Source organism: Pseudonaja textilis, chromosome 3 (genome assembly GCF_049901715.1).
Source record: "Pseudonaja textilis isolate UNSWEBS1 chromosome 3, rPseTex1.2, whole genome shotgun sequence".
Classification (NCBI taxonomy): Eukaryota; Metazoa; Chordata; class Lepidosauria; order Squamata; family Elapidae; genus Pseudonaja; species Pseudonaja textilis.
The window spans coordinates 78,775,886-78,795,858 of NC_141992.1; the positions used below are offsets into that span (position 1 = coordinate 78,775,886).

Below are 19,973 nucleotides of genomic sequence, written 5' to 3' on the forward strand. Positions count from 1 at the left end.
CTGGTTCAAGTCCTCTTCGTGGGGTGAACTATATGTGGATTCCGATGACACAAAAGATTTCTGAGATCCACCAAAGGCTGTCAAAGCTAAGGAAATACCAGAGCTGGCTGTCCCTTCTGCATTTCTTCTGAGTAATTTCAGATATGCATGGAGATAAGAAGAGGGGGAGAGCAACAGAGTCAAAAGTATTGCTAGTCAGATGGTCCTATCTGAAAAAAAATAAAGAGACCAAAGACACGGCCAATGTTAAGGAAAAGGAAACACAACAAAATAAAAAGGGTTGGCATGAGGGTTGGGCCAATACCCCTGTGGCTATACAAAATAAATTTCAGGAAGCTCATGATCTTAAAATTTTTCCAAATTATTTATGATTATCAAAACAGACTCCAAGGAAAAGTAATTGAAAAGAAGTTGTTTACTGGTTTGATTAACAGAAGAAATGGCTCAGGGCTCTGACATTATCTTATATGGATAGCATTTTGCTACATGTATTGCTCTTCCACTAAAACCCAGCAATCAGTGAGGCAAAGGAGAAAGAATTCAGTGGAAAGGTCATCCTTGCGGAAGTTTTTAATATACATTTTATTCCCTGTCGCTACTAATATTTCCGAGGCCCTTTTCCTGCCTGACTCTGGTGTTCTGAAGAACAGAATGGTTATTTTGCAATCTGTGCCTTTGACCTCTCGGCTTACAAATTCAATATTCAGCATCAACTGAGGATAACATACAGAAGGCTCTGTGTGGGGCAAACACTAGGAGGGAAATGCTGGAGGGAGGAATGAGGGATCATGGTCTTTGTTATTTTAAAATCACAATTGGGATAAATTTAGCAGCCCTGAAAGCAGCATCCTGAACCTGGATGGCAGGCCCTTCCAACTTTCTTGAGAAGCATTGTTTCCAGGACCTTCCATAAATTAATTCAGAATCCATAATAGACTTATGTAATTATTTCCTTAACACCAATAACCTGTCTAGATCACACTTGACTAGTGTTCACCTACACTTCATCATTATTACTGACACAACTTTATCTCAAGCCACACTCACTGAGGTGTGAGTGAAGAGCCATGGTGATGCAGTGGTTAAAATGCAGTATTGCGGGCAAATTCTGCCGACTGCCAGCAGTTCAATTCCCACTGGCTCAAGGTTGACTCAGCCTTCCCTCCCTACGAGGTCGGTGAAATGAGGACCCGGATTGTTGGGGACAATATGCTGACTCTCTAAACACTTAGAGAGGGCTATAAAACACTGTAAAGCGGTATATAAGTTTAAAAGCGAAAGCAAGTGCTATTGCTATTGTTAGCATGTTATTGTATTTTCATATCTTGGAGATGAACGTTTAAGACTGAAAGAATGTGGATTGTCTAAGAGGCATGAACTGGGACCTGATCTTCTCATACCTCACACCCTTTGACTACACTACACAACACTAGCTCCCAGGAGGTCATTGGGCTAATTACCTTGAACTGATTTCAAGGAAAGTAATCTGATGCAACTAGAAACATATTTTTTTTCCTTAGATACAGTACAGAAAAGTTTTAAGAATATGAGTCCCAACTTTCATGTACAACAGGAACATGATATTCCCCACATTATCGTCTTCTAATACTTCATTCAAAGTTTTTGTGCTCTAGGGGCATCTTTATGCCACACAGCCAAGCATTTTCTAAAATGTACGTACTTCGAGTTTATATTTTGAGTAATAATCTGGATTATTAAACTTGACAGTTTTAAGATTCTCATTTTTCACTACTTGGAGAGCTATTTTATTTCCACTGAGCAAGCAGCAAGGAATGATATATGAAGTCAATTTGTTTCCAGGTATTTGTGTGCTAAGAAAATAATATTTTGGTTAGGCAGCAAACTTTGCAGATGAAAACATGGAGCAGTACAACAACAAGGGAATTTCCTTCCTATTAATATTGATTTTGCAGGAACACTTCTATTAATGTTTGCAAAATCCGGAGACAACAATAAGCTGTCTTTAAAATAAGCGATACAAGCATCTGAAGCGGTCTTTCAAGGCTTTGTTTTCTAACATTTTTGGAGTTAATGAAGTAAGCAAGCTGTATTCACGAAGGCTTGGAACTAAACACTCAGATGATTGGAGAGCTGGCAAACTGATCTGAGAAAGTGTAGGTACTTAACTGTAAAATAAGCTGAAGAGCTCTAAACGAAGGCGAATCTTGGACTGCGGTGATTTAATATATGAATTCCAAATGCCTGAATAAATCATTATGAACTAAAGCATTTATTTTCCCCACCCTATTGTCTCTATGAGAAAAAAAATGAAATCCCTCATTCCAGGACTCACCATTCACTAAATATAACATAAAATTATTCCTAAAAGCTAAACCAGAATATCAGAAAATGGAGAGCAGAATATTTGTGATTACTTTTTCCCTTGTTCCAAACTTTCTTTTTCTACCAAATCCTCAGAGATCTCAATGCCACTTTCCAAAACACTAGATGGTGTTTTGTTTCTATATCCCCACCAAAAAAATAAATTTTAGCGGGCAAATAGTGGGTCAAAATTGTTGTTGGGGTTATTATTGCTATTATTAGTAGTATTTTGTTTTTCTGAATCAGTCATAGCAGGTGGGAGGCCATCTGATCTCAGAAAATAATGCAAGATGGGATCTGGTCAGTGAATGGTTAGGAAAAACCCTTGACTGTAAGAAAGACTGGGAAATTTTAAAAAAAAGTCCCAAAGAAGGGAATTGCAAATCATCTCCATATTGTTGCCAAGAAAGCATGGTGGAAGTGTTTCTACAGTCATCAGAAATCCCACCTGACTTTCACATTTTTTCCTTCCTGAAGGAGCATGAAGTTCTTTATGAAACAATAATCCCAAACAATCAATAACAGAACCTTCTGCAGTAAAACATTAACACAAATGAAAACAGCACCCTCGCTTTCACTCATTTCCCTGCATTCAATAACCTCCTCCTAGATTAGTGCCTGGACAGTTTTTAGGAAGTGTTTCCCCTTTTTTCTAAATAAACTTTATGAAAAGAGGAAAAACAAACCCAAAGATTCCCCACAGCAACCCAATATTCCTGCAATATTTAAACAAAATCTTCATCTACAGTTTTTCTACATTTATCTGTTTCCAAACAAGGAAGACAGATTCCAAAAGGCACCAGTCCAAAATGAGGTTTTTAGGAACTGATCTCTAGCTTTCATGGAGGTTTGGGCAGATTCCACTCTTGTGTTAATTTTCCAGTCCCATTGAGATTTTACTGGATTCACATTTGTTGGACTGTTTCCTGGTTCACATAGAGTGACTCATAAATAGAAACGCTGATTTATTATAAAGATTTATATAGCCACCCATCTTAAGCAATATTAAGCAAGAATGCAGTCGTTAAGACGGGCAGGGTATAAATTTAACAAACAAACATGAATTGTTTCTTATGCACATTGATAATATGGGTAATTTTACAGCAGAGGCAGTATGTTTATCCCCAGATATTTTGGATTCCGGTGCCCTTTCAATGCCCTGTGCTACCTATCTTTCCAAGCCATATAAATATATTTGAGATATAGTGATCCCCTCCAAATCACCAGGATTTGTTCGTACAACACCCTATAATAAGCTTAAATGAAAGTGAGATTGGGTAATTTGTACTTCAACATGTTGTGTGACTGTCCTCAATTCAAACTTGGCAGAAGTCCAGCTAGATAAAGATCTTTACTACATATTAGAAAAAGATCACTTGAAGCAATTGATTGCCCTGTGTCAACATGAGAATATAGTCCCCTCTTAAATCTACTGCAATTTCAACCTGATAGTTCTTTTTCCATTTTCCCATAGCTTAATAGATACCTGGGTGTTGACATCATCAACATTTATGCACTGGGAATAGTAATAAATTCCCACTGGGTTGGAAATAGTAATAAATTTGGGTAAGGTGATGAGAAGTTGGCAACGGAAAAGAGAATAGGGAAGGGAGAATAGGTCGGGTTATCCCTTCAGACGATATGAATAAACGTTACCCCACTTGTCTTGCCAAAGTCCAATCAAGAAACAATTGACAAATATCTAAGGTTAAATAACCTTATATATATATATACTACACCCAAAGATAAAAATATTCACTTTTAGAGTTTACTGGAGGAAAACAGAAGAAAAAATGAAGATGATCCTGTACACAGAATGGGAGTATTTCCTGATTAACTGAGTTTATTTTTAAACATTAGGAGATGTACAAATCATAAATGATTTATTAATGCCTTTTAGGATCATATTCAATAGCAAATCTAGTACTAATCTCTAAGATGCTGATGTTTAGATTGTTCATTCCATAAATTTTTGTCATGCACAGTGTTTCAGGAATGAAAAAATATATGTCGTTTTGTACAGCTACTCTATGAATGTTATTTCCCTTAATTTTTAGGAAAACACATTAGAGTTTAATATTTGCCCTGATAAGCATCTAACTTCAAACCAGTGACTATTAACAATGTTATAGCATAGAAAAGTTTTACATTACAGAGCTATCGTGGAAATAATTTAAGATTATCACCATCTAATTAGTAAATCCTCACACATCCAATCGTGGTTCCTGATAGATTACAAGTGCTGTATTAATGACTTGTGGTCTTCCAGATATTGCTGACCTACAGCTCCCACCATTATTTTCAATTGTCATGCTGGCTGTGGCTTCTTTGAGTTTCAATTTAGATAGATCTGGAGAATTATGGATTCATTATCCCAGTTATCTATAGACCTTCTTGCATCAGAAATAGCTCTTATTTTTAGTATTTGCCTTTGTTCAAGTTTATTGTACCACATAACTCTGGCTTTGGTTATAATTATTAGACTCTACTTTCGAAGCCTTCACTATTGTCTCATTTCCTATTTTTCTGTTGAACCACAGATTGCTTCTTTGATAATGACCATCATGCTACCTCGTACTTTTTGGTTTAATGGATTGAATAAATGAATAAATGTGTTGTTTAATAGCAATGTGCTAAATCAAGAAGAAAAAGCAATATTTGGGATCATGTTTATTGGAAAAATTAAGAAACTTAAACAATATCTTAGCCCAAGACTTAACATCATCTTGGCTTCTTTGAACCAAGCAATAATCTATCCAATGGTCTTTTGGCAAATATATAAAATATTTTTCTTCAGGCATTTGATCTCCATTTCCTCAGGTTTTCCACACTGTACCTTATTTGCTAGCATAAGAAAGAATAATAAACTAAAACTATAGATAGTAAATAAACTGAAGTTAAACCATGTCTTGGACCTGCTTAGCATCAAGGCTCTTGGTATTTTGATCAAAGGTTCAAATGCACAAACTATTACACTCATTTCTTTTTTCAAAAATTCCTATTTGCCCTGGAGATCAAAGCTTGAGCGAAAGCAAAGAATATATAACAGTAATGCTCAAATTGTGGTATCAAAATCAGATTAAATTTCATTTACCATGGTGGAGCTTATTTTTAGTAGATTATTTCTAGGATTGAATGTATAAACCACTCAGAGTGCTACTTTTGAACCGATTCCTTGCATTTGTGATGTGACCTTTTTATTACTATCCTAAAGCATACATGAGTTAAGTTATACTATGAATGAGAAGTAACTTCTCTAGAGAAGGCTTTACTTCTGGGAAAGATGAACGAAAGAGAAAAAAGACAATGACAGCAGCAAGATGGATAGATTCAATTTCAGAGGTTATAGATGCAACATTGGAAGACCTGAAAGACCAGGTTAAAGGCATATTGTCATGGAGAAAATCTATGTATGTCAGGGGTCTTCAAACTTGACAGCTTTAAGACTTGTGGACTTCAACTCCCAGAATTCCTCCTCCAGTCATGTTAGCTCAATTATTCTGGGAGTTGAAGTCCACAAGTCTTAAACTTGCCAAGTTTGAAGACCCTTGATGTATGTGGTCATGAAGAGTTGACCCCAACAGAATGGCACTTGTTCATAATCAACCATAAGAGGAATTAAGAACCAACAACTGCAGCTGTTTCTTTCCCTGCATGTGGGCAAAAGGTTATTAATGTAGACAATGGATCTTCTGAAGGTTTGTAACATCTGATCTGCTCATCCTTGACATTCTCTAGAGGTGCAGGATGAACAGTCATACTGAGTATATCTGCTTTGCACAATCCTGAGAGAGGCTGTATGTGTATAAAGTACACAACGTATGACAAAAAATTTGAAAACTTATGGCTAAGGTGACACAACTTGCAAAATTCAACCCCAGATACAAACAACATTGTTTCACCAGCTTGACTAGTTTTTTCACACTTCTGCTAATGCAATGCATCAGCCACACGGAAAGCACCTGTAGTAACTTGCCTGATTTTTCAACTGATAAGGAATAGATTTGTGAGAAAACAGCAAAGAAGATTCCTGTGAATTGGTGGCCAATTCTTTTTGGTAGCGGAGAACATTTAGTAGTAGAACTAGAGAATTATTTAAGTTACGTGCAACTTTCAGTTTCAATTATGACTGGTTTCCTAATAAGCAGCTGCAGAATGCTAACCACCTTGAGAGAAAAAGAGGAACTAAATTGGCCCTGCATCCCTTCTCCTTCCAAGTAATGTAACTCAGGCAATATTACAAAACAACAAAACTCCCCAAGTCCTGATTTTCCCCAACTAATTCTCAGTCAATCTGTTGAAAGAGAATTTGCTTTTGAAATTATTTCAGAAGAGAAGAAAATTCAAAGATACATGTTATACCTGCACTAGATAGCCAAGGAGTGTTTGATGACTAGATAGTGTTTGTGGAAGTCCTGTTTTTCATGATACAATTATCTCTTCAGATGCCTGCACTCGTTCCTTGTTTCCAAACCTTCCATTAAATTCCAAGGGAAAGCATTATAAAAGAACTCTTTCTGTGAACCCACTCTCTTCTTCCAGATTGGAAATGAAAGCCAATCAGAAAGGCTTCAGGAGGATATGTGGCAAAATAATGATATAGCAACCCCATCCCTACTCCAAGCAGAAAGCTCAAAAGCACCGTAAAGAGAACTCTGAAAGAAATTCTGAAGCACTCAAAAGTAGAAAAACAGGAACCTCTTTCTCATTAGAAAACTTTTGAGAATTGCTAGGTCCATTTCAATACATGATTACTTTTATGGGTGAGTGCAGGGGGTCCCCAAACTTGGCAACTTTAAGACTTGTGGACTTTCAATCCCAGAATTCTCCAGCCAACTGGGACTTGAAGTCCACAAGTCTTTTTAAAGTTGCCAAGTTTGGAGACCTCTGGATGAGTGGCTTCAAAGTTTTTGAGATATCCCCTATAAGAAGTAGGATGGAAGCAAAAGCTCCAGCAATCTTGGCAAAGGCAAACTTCCCTTAATTCTCCTCAATTCTATTTGCCAGTCCTAGCAGGAGGAAAAGCAAATTTGGTGTCATTGTCCTGGGCTTCAGAACAGGCAAAATCAGCCAGAGAAAACTTCTGTTTCTCCTAAAGCTCAGCACAACATGAGGAAAGCAGACAAGGCAATTTTTTGTTATGTCAACTTTCATTTCAAAACAAAGGATACTCTCCTTTTGTTGTCTTACAACAAAGATTCCTGCAATGTCAGATATTTGTTCCGTTGCTGTATTATTCTGTCCCCAGAACAAGGGCTACTGGTAACCAGAAATTATGACTTGCTCAGTGAGACAAATAGTAATTTGTGGAGCCTGTCTTGTCTGGCACAGTAGCAACAGTGAAGGACAAATCCGGATCAAATTCCTGAGCAGTGCCAGAACTACAGAGCCAAAAGCAAGACTAAAGCTCTCTCCCCCTATTATACTGTGCCTCATTACAAAGGTAATCTTGTTCTCAGAAAAAAGCAATAAGGGACATTAGCTACCTCCAGTAACAGTCTCAAAATGTTCAGCTCAACCCATTAAACCCAGCCTACTTCATCCCCAGGCCCTCTCTCTAATCTGCCAAGCATGGAAACACAGCATCAAGATATTATGCAGAGTGAGGCCCAAATATTTTATTCCACTGCAGCCTGCCAAAATATGAAACAAGGCCAATATCCACATCAGGCCTTTGGCAGAAATCACCTTTTACCTTGGATCACTGAAATGCTGCCCTTTACCTGTGATGGATCCCAATCCCCATTATCCCTGGCCAAAACGGCATTACTTGTTGGGAACAATGGGAAGCGTAGTCTGATAGAATGCTTTACCTTATGGAAAACTGTTTGGGATCAGAATTTTTTTGTGGGCTGCACAAACAATATCTGGCAGAAACAATATAAGAGCTGTGATGGCAGCGATTAGAATATAGTATTAGAATATAGCACCGCAGGCTAACTCGTTGCTCACTCCAGGAGTTCGATTCTGAGGGGCTTAAAGTTGATTCAGGCCTTCCATCCTTCCGAGGTCGGTAAAACGAGGACCCGGATTGTTGGGGGCAAAATGTAGACTCTGCAAACCGCTTAGAAAGGGCTGTAAAGGACTGTGAGTATAAAGGACTATAAGTCTAAGCGCTACTACTAGTGCTATTCTGAAAGGGGGAAGACATTCTTAAAGAGGCCGCCCCCTTATCCCAAATCCCTTCCAACTTGTCCCGCTTCTTCTGGGCAACTTGGAAGCCCTTCACGCAGCCCCAGACTCAACGCCAGGGCTCGGCTGTCCACTATCTATTATCCCATCCTCCTGTGCTTGCTGCCCCATGAAAGGTGGTTTTCCTCCGAGAGCTTGTCAGGGCAGGCGCTCCGAGCCGTGTTTTTGCAAACTTCTGGCCCGGGGAAAACTTCCCCCCGCTAAGTCCCTTCTCTTCCCTAGCCTTGGATGTGGCCGCCACAAGCGCAAGCGGGACAAGCGGGTTTAAGCGCAGCTAGAAAGTAAAGGGCAGGGGCGTGGGGGGTGGGGGACGAGGGACGGACGACTTTCTACAAGCTGCACGACACTTCCGAGTCTCCCGGGGCTGGTGTGAATGGAAGGAAAGCGGGACAGCGAGAGGTGCCTCTCTCTCTCTCTCTCTTTTCATACGGCGAAGTGAACCCGCCCTTATAACGCCCGCAGCGCCCCAACGGGGAAAGCGGAGGGCCGCCGGGCTCGCCGGGAGCAGCCGGCAGAGGCTCCCCCTGTAGGTGCGCCTGTACCTTGCTGAACACTTCCAGGTCCTCGTCGTCGTCGAACTCCAGCAGCTCCGGGGAGCAGGGAGGCAGCTGAGGTGGCGGCGGCGGCCGCGCTGATTCCGCGAGGGGCGCTGGCGGTTCGGCGAGGGTCGGAGCTGCCGTGGCCTGGCCGCCAGGGGGAGGGGAGGAGACCGGCCGCGGCGACTGCGAAGCGCCCCGCTCACCCTCCATCCTTCCCCGGCTTCTCTCTCGCTCGCTCTCTCTCTCTCTCTCTCTGTGCGCGTGTATGTGTGTATGCGCGCCGGGGCGCCCTGCTTGGGAGGCGGACCATCCCGGGTTTGCGCTCCTCCTCTCCGGCACGGTAATTGGTCAACGGAGCTCTCGGCCGCCCCTTTGCTCGCACTGCGCAGGGGCGGAGAGGGACGGAGGAAAGGCGGCGAGCGGGGAGTCCGCCTGGGCGACCCCGGCCTTGGTTTGGGTGCCTAGATTTAATATAGCTGCTGTTCCTCTCTCCACCTCCATCCTGGGGATATGAAAGGCAGGAGAGGGGAGGAGAGCAGACGCCCCCTCCGCCCCCCGAAACAGCTCTCGGCTACTAAGGCTGCCTCAGTTCCTCCCTCGGGCAAGCCTTGCAACAGGTGCGGGGGATGTGTGTAGGGGAGGGATGGGGAGGCATTTGGACATATAGATAGTCCTCAATTTAGGACCACAATTGAGCCCCAAGTTTATGTTGTTAAGTGAAAAATTTATCATGTGAACTTTGCCCCATTTTCTTGCCCCGTTTCTTAAGCGAATCACTGCAGTTCTTGGAATTAGTAACACGATTTGTTAAGTGAATGGTTTCCCCATTGACTTTGCGCTCTTGTGTGTGTGTGTATGAGGAGGCATTTGGAGTCCTCCATTTCAGACCACAATTGAGCCCTGAATTTATGTTGCTGAGTGAGACATTTATCACTTAGTGAGCTTTGCCCCATTTTACGACTTTTCTTGCCACCTTTGTTAAGTGAATCACTGCAGTTCTTAAATTAGTAACATGGTTTGTTAAGGGAATCTGGTTTCCCTATTGACTTTGCTTCTCAAAAGGTCGCAAAAGGGCATGACACGACCCCGGGAAGCTGCCACTATGGTAGATGTGAGTCGGTTGTCAAGCAGCCCAAATGTAAATCATGTTATCATTGGGGCTGCTGCAACAGTCATGAGTGTGAAAAATGATGGTCACTAACTGTTGTAAATCAAGGATTACAGATAACAGATAATCAGAGTTGGAAGGGACCTTGTAAGTCATCTAGTCCAACCCCCCGCCCAAGTGGGAGACCCTACACTATTTCTGACAAATGGCAGTCCAATCTCTTCTTGAGGGTCTCAAGTGATGGCTCTCCCATAACTTCTGAGGGCAAGCTGTTCCATTGGTTGATTGTTCTCAGTGTCAAAAAGTTTCTCCTCGTTTCCAGGTTAAATCTCTCCTTGTTCAGTTTCCATCCATTATTCCTTGTCTGGTGTACAGGCGCTTTAGAAAATAGCTTGACCCCCTCCTCTCTGTGGCAGCCCCTCAAATATTGGAAGACTGCTATCATGCCTTCTGTGTACTCACTCTGTGGTTTCTGTAGCAAGAAGGGTCATAAAATGAGACACTTAACAAATATTTCTCTTAACTACAGAAATTTTGGTCAGTTGTCGAGGACTACCTGTACCTGGCTTGAAGAGCAATTCAGAGTAATCCCTTGAAAATGATGCCGGTAGGTCGAAAACGTTGAACAGGTACAACTTTGCTCGCCAAAGCAAAATAAGCCAACTCAGGAGCTCCCATGCTTAGGTGTGCAGCGAGAATATTGTGGTATAGAGCGTCCTCAACTTAACAATTCTTTTAGTGACCATTCAAAGATACAACAACACTGAAAAGGGTGACTTGTGACCAGTTTTCACACAGCATCCCCACGGTCACATGACCAAAATTCAAACACTTGGCAACTGACTCATATTTATGACGACTGCAGTGTCCCGGGGTCATGTGATCAGTTTTTGCAACCATCTGATGAGCAAAGTCAATGGGAGAGCCAGATGTCACAACAGTGTTACTAATTGAACAACTGCAGTGATTCACTTAACTGTGACAAGAAAGGTCGTAAAATGGGGCAAAATTCACTTAAAAACTGTTTCCAATAGCAACAGAAATATTGGGCGTAATTGTGATCGTAAGTCAAGGACTACCTATATAGGTAGCTTCAGATGTAGTTCCACCTAGTGTTTAACATAGGGTTTCAATAAAGAGACGCTTGTTGATTTGTCTACCAATCTCTTCCTTACGTATTGGCATTTTGCATCAAATTTCCACAATAATATTTTTTAAAATCTTTGCTTCATCAAATTCAAACCAAGTTCTCCCAGGTCAGTTTGCAATGCATTTTGTTGTTCTTAGTTCACAACCCCATGGACAACGTTCCTCCAGGCCTTCCTGTCCTCTGCCGTCTTCTGGAGCCCATTTAAGCTCATGCCTATTGCTCCAGTGACTCCATCCAGCCACCTCATTCTCTGTCATCCTTTTCTTTTATTGCCCTCAATCTTTCCCAGCATTAGGATCTTCTCCACTGAGTCCTTCCTTCTCATTAGGTGGCCAAAATATTTAAAGTTTCATCTTCAGGATTTCAATGCATTTAAACCCCCAGATTAAACTCACCCATAGCACTTAAATGACCAAAAAAAACCAAAACTGAAATAGTTAAGCAGTTTCTCAGCAGCATATACGTCTTAATGTGATAAGTTAATAATGTTTAAGTCTTTGTCCAAGAAGAAAGCAGAACTATTCTGAGGCATTTCTCATTAGTAAGGGGTGCGGGCTGTTACTGAAAAAGGCTACCTAGTCCCGCATGTTATGGCCACCCAAGCAGGACTTCCACTGATTGTTTTTAGGGTACAGAGAGGAACATACTTAGGTGAGATGGGCAGTATAGAAATGTAATGAAGAAAAATAAACTAATTTTTTTTTTTAAAGGATGAGGCACTCCTTTCGATATTGCAAGTCCCACCCGATGGTTTTCAGCAAAATCTCTAATCAAATCAAGTAAAGGCTTTAATATTATTTAATGGTTGTTCTTCCTTAAGTGCCAAACTCAGTGTGCCACTCCAGCTCTTTTAATATGCCTCACATTGATGTTAATGGCTGCAACTATTTCCTTCACAACCATTTCAGTCGTAAAACCTCAGACGCTTAGCTAAGGGTGTGATCTGAACAAGAGAGATTAGATGAGACATACAGAGAATCTTCTATCAGAGTACCTGTGATCTCCGAGTATTAGCTGGCTATTACAACATTTTTTTCATCTCTTATAATCTACCTACTATTTCATTCCATACAATCGGTGTCGGGTTGAAACAGAATCTTCATTTGTGTTCCCATTGTAGACAAATCAGTTTAATTTGTCCTTGTTATGAAACAATAATTACTTGCACTGTAGGAAAAAATATCTGGAATAGATATTTTTGGACCTCAGGGAACACCAAACTCATAATTTTAAATCCCGGGGACCACTAATATGAATTTTGACTGATGGTGGCTTGCTGATGTTGGTGGGAGAGAGAGAGAGAGAGAGAGATCAGATCTAACCCCTCTCTCTCTCTCTCTCTCTCTCTCTCTCACACACACACACACACACACACACACACACACACACAAACAGAGAGACGGGTGGAATTCAGATTTCTTAACCATCGGTTTTGTGGGTGTGGCCTAATATGTGGGTGTGGTTTGGTGGTCATTTGACTGGGCATGGTTCGTATGTAAATATAAATATTTATGTAAATATTGAATTTTTTATTAAAAAACAACAACTTTTACCCAAAATCAGGCAAAGCAGGCAGGCAGTTGCTCACAGAATCACAGATTCACTCAGAGATCTATCTTTCTGCCATTGGCTACCTGAGTCTGTCACATAAAATTTGCTTGCAAGCAAACCCATAAAATTTGCTAGCAAGCAAACTCACAAAATTAACTCACAACACACCATGAAAGTAAATATTGAATTTTTTATGAAAAAAGAGCAACTTTTACCCCAAATCAGGCAGAATAGGCAGGCAGATTGAGTTGCTCACAAAATCACAGATTCACTTAGAGATCTATCTACCTGCAATTTGCTAGCTGAGTCTGCACTGAAAATAGAAGCTTCAGTCCTAAGAAAGCTTCAGCTCTGCTTTTAGATTAGCTACAAAGCAAGAAATCCATTGATTTCCTGCTTTCTAGCTAATCTAAATCTCCTGGCACAGCAGAACAGCTGATGGTCGGGGAAAAAAAAGGAAAAATAGCAACTTAGTAGGCAAGTTTGCCAGATAAGGAGTGAGTGGGTGGGTAGGGTTCCTGCAGGCCATGTGGGTGGCGCAGCCTTGTGTTCCCACACAGCCTGGATTAATTGCTTTGGGGGGGGTGCTCTGGGGTAACATTTCTCTGCGGGCCACCAAAACTTTCTCGCGGACCACCAGTGGGCCACGGATCACCGGTTGGTGACCATTGATCTATGTGACCCCATATGATACAATGGTAAGAAGATTGAATTAAAGTTCAGGAGATGTAGCCTAAAATCCACTCACTCAAATTTACCAGGTGACTTTAAACAAGTTGCTATTGTTGTCTCTTCTGACCTATTTCACAAAGTTGCTATTCTGGAGGACAAATGGAGGAAAAAATGCTATGGCTACTGTCTTCAGCTTTTGGAGGAAAAGCAAAACAAACAATCATCATGATTTATAATATTTCTTGATTTGTTCTGAAGTTTCTGAGAATTTGTTTTTAGGATGTAAACTGCAAGGAGGTTTTTTTAAACTGAATTTGGGGTGTGTGTGTATAAATACAACAGCAACAACAAAAATCCAACAAATGAACATATACAATTAAGTCTTGGTTTTATTTTAATTTCTGTGTAATCTTTTCATGTAGTTCATTCCGGATACCAGATAGGGAGATTATTTTCCTAGCCACTGCCTGCTTTTGGCAAGCATGTCAGACTATCACATTAAAGACTTGCTTTCCCTGTTTCTGTATCAGAGGAGGTATTCAGCAGGTTCTGACCAGTTCTGGAGAACTGGTAGCAGAAATTTTGAGTAGTTCGGAGAACTGGTGGTAACCTTCCCTCAGGAGTGGGGACGGAATGGAGAGTTTACACTATCCTTTCCCTCAGTGGTGGGATTCAAAATTTTTTACTACCGATTCTGTGGGCATGACTTGGTGGGCAGGGGAAGAATACTGTAAAATCTCCATTCCGTCCCCACTCCTGGGGGAAGGTTACCACTGGTTCTCAAAACTACTCAAAATTGCCGCTACCGGTTCTTCAGAACTGGTCAGAACCTGCTGGATATCACCTCTGCTTTCCCTGCCTTGCCTTGCCTACCAAGCCATACCCACAGAACCAGTAGTAAAAAAATTTGAATCCCACCACTGCCTGCCACGCCCACCAAGCCACACCCACAGAACCGGTAGTAAAAAAAGTTTGAATCCCACCACTGTTCTGTATGATGGGCTAATTTTTTTTTTAAAAAAACCACAACACACCACCGATTTTTGCTTTGTGGGAATGCCTGACATTTTAAAACCAGCACTGGAGAGCTCATCCTTAGCTTATGCTTTCTGGCATGTTTGAATAAACAAACATCTGTCCTATCAGGTTTAAATTTATAACAGTATCATCATAATGGCCAGCACAGGCTATCCAGTTCCCCACAAGTATTGCACATTCATTTTAAAAGCAGTGGCACTTATGTAACTGCTAGTGCTGAGTAGGGTTATTTATTTCTTCGTATTTCTGGCAGGATTGTTGTTTTTTGATGTAACTGGCCTCATACTTTGAGTGCTCTGCCAAATATGATCCATAATATCACTCTGGAAAGATCAGAGAGAAGGGAACACTTGAACCGAATCCAGCACTTATTTTATTCCAAACACAGATGACAATAAAAGCAGCGCAAATGTACTTTTAGGTTGTTAAGTCAGGCTCCTTCCATGTGACTCTTTTCCCTTTCACAGATAGGGCAAGAACCTTCAACATTCCATCACGTTTTAATTGACGATTTTGTCAAGCTCAGTTCTTTGATCACATGGGTACATCCGCATTGTGTACTTGGCAACCATACAGGAATGCTTTACCATTGCTGGCTTCCTATCGGCCTGGTCTTTCCTGATGGTTTCCCTTTCAAGTAATAAGCAGATGGTTTAAAAGACTCTACTGCCTAACAATCTTTTAAATGCTACTGAGTTGACCTGGAATTAAGTCTATTGGAGTATGTAAAGATTCATCTCTCTGCCACCAGAGGGTTTATGGGGAAATTATGATTGGGAGTCCAAGTTAGAATTGGCGGGGGGTGGGTGGGTGGAAATATGTCACAATACAATATATAGAAAATGCTACATATTTAAAGAAAATGCTTTACAAAATCACCAAGCTCTTATTTTAACAAAAATATAGTCCGTGATATTGTTTCCCTAGCTATTCATTGGCCACACCAATGGAATCTCACATAATCACAAGTTATGTTGCCTAACATCTGGATGGAACAATTGAGTGAATTGTAGTGTTTTAAAAATCACCAATTTGTATGTTTATTTTTGTGATGCTTTTGCTATTCCTGTACAAATGATTTCAGAGAAAGAATTGAAAAGGGGAAGAAAAAACAATAACGAGCATTTATAGCCCAAGAGATTTAGGATAAACTCTGTATTTCTTACTGAAGAAAAGACAAAACACTTTCCCCAACAATTTCGCATTCACTTGTTTCTGGCAATTTATATTAACTAGAAAATATATGTGGACATTTAACCTGTCAGTTCTTATTTCAGTCACTTTTAACTCAGTAACCCAAGGATCAGCTGTTTTCTAACTGCACGGTCCCACTCCCAGCAAAGCAAAACCATTTCAGAAAGCACATTTTTTCCTGATTGTTGAAATAAAATATTGCGGGTGATTCATGCAAACCGATTTTTGGGCCATCCCTACATTTTCTATTTTGTAGTTTGCAAACTTTGTACAGGAAATAACTTATGCACAAACATTTTTGGTATGATTTTTGGCATGTTTCCCAACAGCGAATGTTTATATATTACTGATAGCTAATCTATGTTTGAATGGATCTTTCAAATGACTATAGACTCCATTAACTTTATTTCATGTTTCCCACAGAAATGCTACCCATTCACCATTCATCCATTCATCTAGTCAACCTGGTAGAATGTGGAATTTACAGGGAAATATTCCTATTTGAAAAGCAAAGCGTGATGAACAGCACCAGAAGAAAGGATGCTTCCTTAAATGGCTGTATAATTACTGGTAGTCGCTGAATTACAATCATTGGTTTAGCGAACATTCAAAATGATAATGACCTGAAAAAAGTGACTTATGACCAGTCCTCACATTTACAGCTGTTGCAACATCCTCACAGTCATATGATCAAAATTCAGGCTCTTGGTAACCAACGGGCATCACAATGGTTGCAGTGTCATGTGACTGCCAATTTGCAACCTTCCCAGTCAGTTTTTGACAAGCAAAGTCAATGGGGGAAGCTAAATTTCCTGAACAACTGTGTGGTTCACTTTAACAACCAGAGTGATTGGCTTGAGTGTAGCCATTTCTCAACCAAACGCTTGTAAAATCTGGTGCTGAACATTGCTGCCTTACTTAGCAAAAGAAATTTTGATCTCCGTTGTGGTCGTAATTCAAGGAGTGCCTGTATAGTGTTAATTATTGGCATAAGCGATGGCTATATAATCAGCCTAAAACTCCTAATTAATGGAGGATTTCTTTGTGAGTTTCTTTTTTGAACTGGGATCTTTAAATCCATTTATAAAATCTCTTCTTACTGCCATTTATCTCAGCACGCATGCAGAGAGAGAGAGAGAAAGAGAGAGAGAGTTTCCCATCTACTTTCAAAGAAAGGAATGAGAGAATGGGCATGCTTTTTTAGAGTCCTATGAATCCCACAACACTTGGAGAAGTCTGAAACCTGAGAACTGCAGTATTTCCCAAACTTACCCCAACTATTAGTTTATAGTGAAGCTCATGGTGTTCCAATTCCATTCATTTCCCACTCATTTATCTTAAACTCAGTGGCAGCAGTAAAGAACAGGGAGGGACAATGAATCTATTTCTTTGTTCGCTGCCTGAGAAGAAAACAGAACTGCTCAGCACAGCTATTTTTTAAACAGCCTTGATCTTGCAAACCCATTTCTAGAGGGTTGCTGCTGCTAGTGGGAGGGAAGTGGGAGAGAAATGGAGTGGAGTTATCAGGACACAGAATAATAGGAAAATTTCATCTAATTTTTGTGCAGGTGTTGCATTTTTTTAAAAAATAGAAAATGGTGAAGAGTTTTCCGTTTTTTTTTAACAAAGGGAAAGAAGAATGGTGGATAGGTGAACTAAAACAACTAGTTCACAATTATTTTGAATGCTTTGTGTGCACCATATAAAAACTGTCATGTAAAAAAATCTTTATATCTCTCTAGTAAAAGTTGATATTTACAATTTGTAAATTATTTCTAGGCTGAGAGTTTATAAAGAAGTTCAGGATTTTTCCACCATAATTTGTTAGTATTAAACTTTTCTTTGTAATGTTGGGAGAAATATCCATCTGGTCCAGTTCCAAGCCGAGAGAAAGGCACTGGAGACAAAATGGAGGCTGATGGGAAAGAGGGTCCATTTATTGATGAAGCAGAACCACCAAGCACGCGTGATTCTGAGTAGCTGACCACAGGGAATTGAGAGTGAGGGGTTTTTTTTATACCTTCTCTTGGGCTTTGCACTTGAACTTCTGTTCCTATGCAAGAACATACTGTATATTCTATTGGCTGTTGTCAGACTCCCATGGTGCCATGTACAAATCCTAGGAGTTTGTCTGGCTCAGTTGAAGTTTGGCTGATGCAATGAAGGGGCTTGTTGGGCAATTCCTATTGTGGCTGAGGGCTAATCCTACCTTTGTTCAGACCTTGCTGCAGGGAATTTTTGCCTATGAATAAAGCTACATATCTCTCTATCTCTTAAGTGCTGACATCTGCTTGTGGGCTATTAAGGAAGGTGGAGGCTGCTTTCCAAGAGCATGCTTCTCCATTTCTCACCCAGGCAAATATAATATTCTGCCTTTTTAATATTTCTCAAAATATTTCATTCTTCTAGGAGCGGGGTAGATGCTAACTTTCTACAGTAAGAAGTATTTTTAGTTTCATTGTTTGTTTTGTGCTGATTGCCATAAAAGTGCTTCAAAGTTTTTCTTTTCTTCTACATTTGAACTTTTGAATTTTCAGTTTCAAAATCACTGCAACCTTGATGGCTATGATAAAACAAATCTAAAGTGCACATTAAGATATTACATTTTCAAGACTGTAGAGCCAATATTATTTTCTTCTTCCTCCCAGCAAGAACTACGGCAAAAACCATACCCTTTAAAAAGAAATCACAAGGCAATAATCAAGCCAGATCCATCACTTCTTCAAAAGTTAATCCTGAAAACTAACTTGATCTGACCCTCCTGCCTGATGTTCTTCTACACAATAAATGGCCCTTTCATTTATTTCTTTATGGTTAAGAAGATGACCATTGATAAACTTCTGAAAGGTTGTTTCACAAGGTCTTGCAATCTTGACTGATTGCAATGTTCATTCGGGAACTTGCTTTCACTTCTTTTTCTCTCTTAACTTTTCTCTCTCTCTCTCTCTCTCTCTCTCTCTCTCTCTCTCTCTCTCTCTACTTTAGTCTTTGAAGCTATAAAGCTAAGAGCCTTTTTTTAAAAATCAAGGACAAGCATCAGCAAAACTTTAACTTGGCAAACTTCCCTAATGTATTTCTAGTAGGCTTTGTGTATTGAGATGCAGTTAATGATGGACATTGGGGCTTGCCAGCAGCTGACTTCCTTTGATCGCAAGATTTAGAACAAAAGTGGCTGTATTCTATCAAAATGGGTTGTATAATTAATTTTGGAAATAGCATCTACCTCCCAGAGTAGTTTCAGTACTTTCGCTGTCAAGAATTAATAGAAGACTCTAAAAGTTCAAAAAGAGAACGATGACCTATATCCAATCTAAAATCATACATGCTTTTACTTTATATTAAGTCTCATTACTTCAATGATATTTCTGAGAAAGTGTACAGATAAGACTGAAAAAAGTCTTATATTGCAAATCCAATATAAGCAGACTAAGATGGCCCCAAAAGCCATTTAAAAATACAGCTTTCTTATTTGATACATGCTTATTCAGTAACAAAGGACTGTGTGTTCATTGAAGATTTTATTCTCAAGTAAATATGCAAAGGATTCCAGTTATAATCAATGCAACCATTTTATCAAGCTATCCCTCTGCAATGTAGATTTGACTTGTCAGAAACGAACAACTGGTTGGAGATAGGAAGAATTAGCCACTTTATTGCTCATGCCTAATTTCACAGGAATCTTCCCAGTCTGCACTGGGCCAGACTAGATAAGGTTCAGTGGCATTCAAGAGGGATCAGACCTTGCCATCTCATGCCTACATAATAACTGATTCCCTTCTTGACTCCTCCTCCAATTTGATTAGTCTCTCTCTAACATCAACTGATTTATTTCTGATTACTTTTAATTGCTCAAAAAAGCCCAAGTGGGGTCCAAATTTTTTATTTAACTTCTAGTATCTAAATGCACAAACTTAGCTACCAGACAAAACAACTTGTTTGTCACTTGTTTTCTTTCTAGGTCACCCCAGAATTAAGCAATTAGTTAATTAATTAAAGTAGTTATTTTATTCATTTATTTATTTCATTTGTCAAACAAATAACAAAATAGGTATGGACATAAACATGATCAAAGGAAGTAAATGCAGATAAATGGGGACAGTAAGACTTTAATTAATTAAAGTTAATTAAGTAGTTAAGCAATCTTTCACTGACAATAAAACTATAAACTGAAATATAATATGAAGCA

The 19,973-nt window shown here is 39.9% G+C and overlaps 1 protein-coding gene and 1 long non-coding RNA gene across 2 annotated transcripts in view; one reads left to right on the forward strand and one right to left on the reverse strand.

Moving 5' to 3' along the window:
* The window catches only part of SNX7 (sorting nexin 7), a 57,231-nt gene extending 47,849 nt beyond the window's left edge, over window positions 1–9,382 (reverse strand). Inside the window, exon 1 of the mRNA XM_026700333.2 lies at window positions 9,078–9,382. Within this exon, the coding sequence (XP_026556118.1) occupies window positions 9,078–9,284 (207 nt within the window). The 5' untranslated portion in view covers window positions 9,285–9,382. The remainder of the gene's footprint in view (window positions 1–9,077) is intronic.
* Window positions 9,383–9,452: 70 nt separating this feature from the next.
* Window positions 9,453–19,973, forward strand: part of LOC148126180 (uncharacterized) — a 29,353-nt gene continuing 18,832 nt past the window's right edge. The window contains exons 1-2 of the long non-coding RNA XR_015742926.1: window positions 9,453–9,691; window positions 10,712–10,789. This is a non-coding gene — a long non-coding RNA (uncharacterized LOC148126180). The remainder of the gene's footprint in view (window positions 9,692–10,711; window positions 10,790–19,973) is intronic.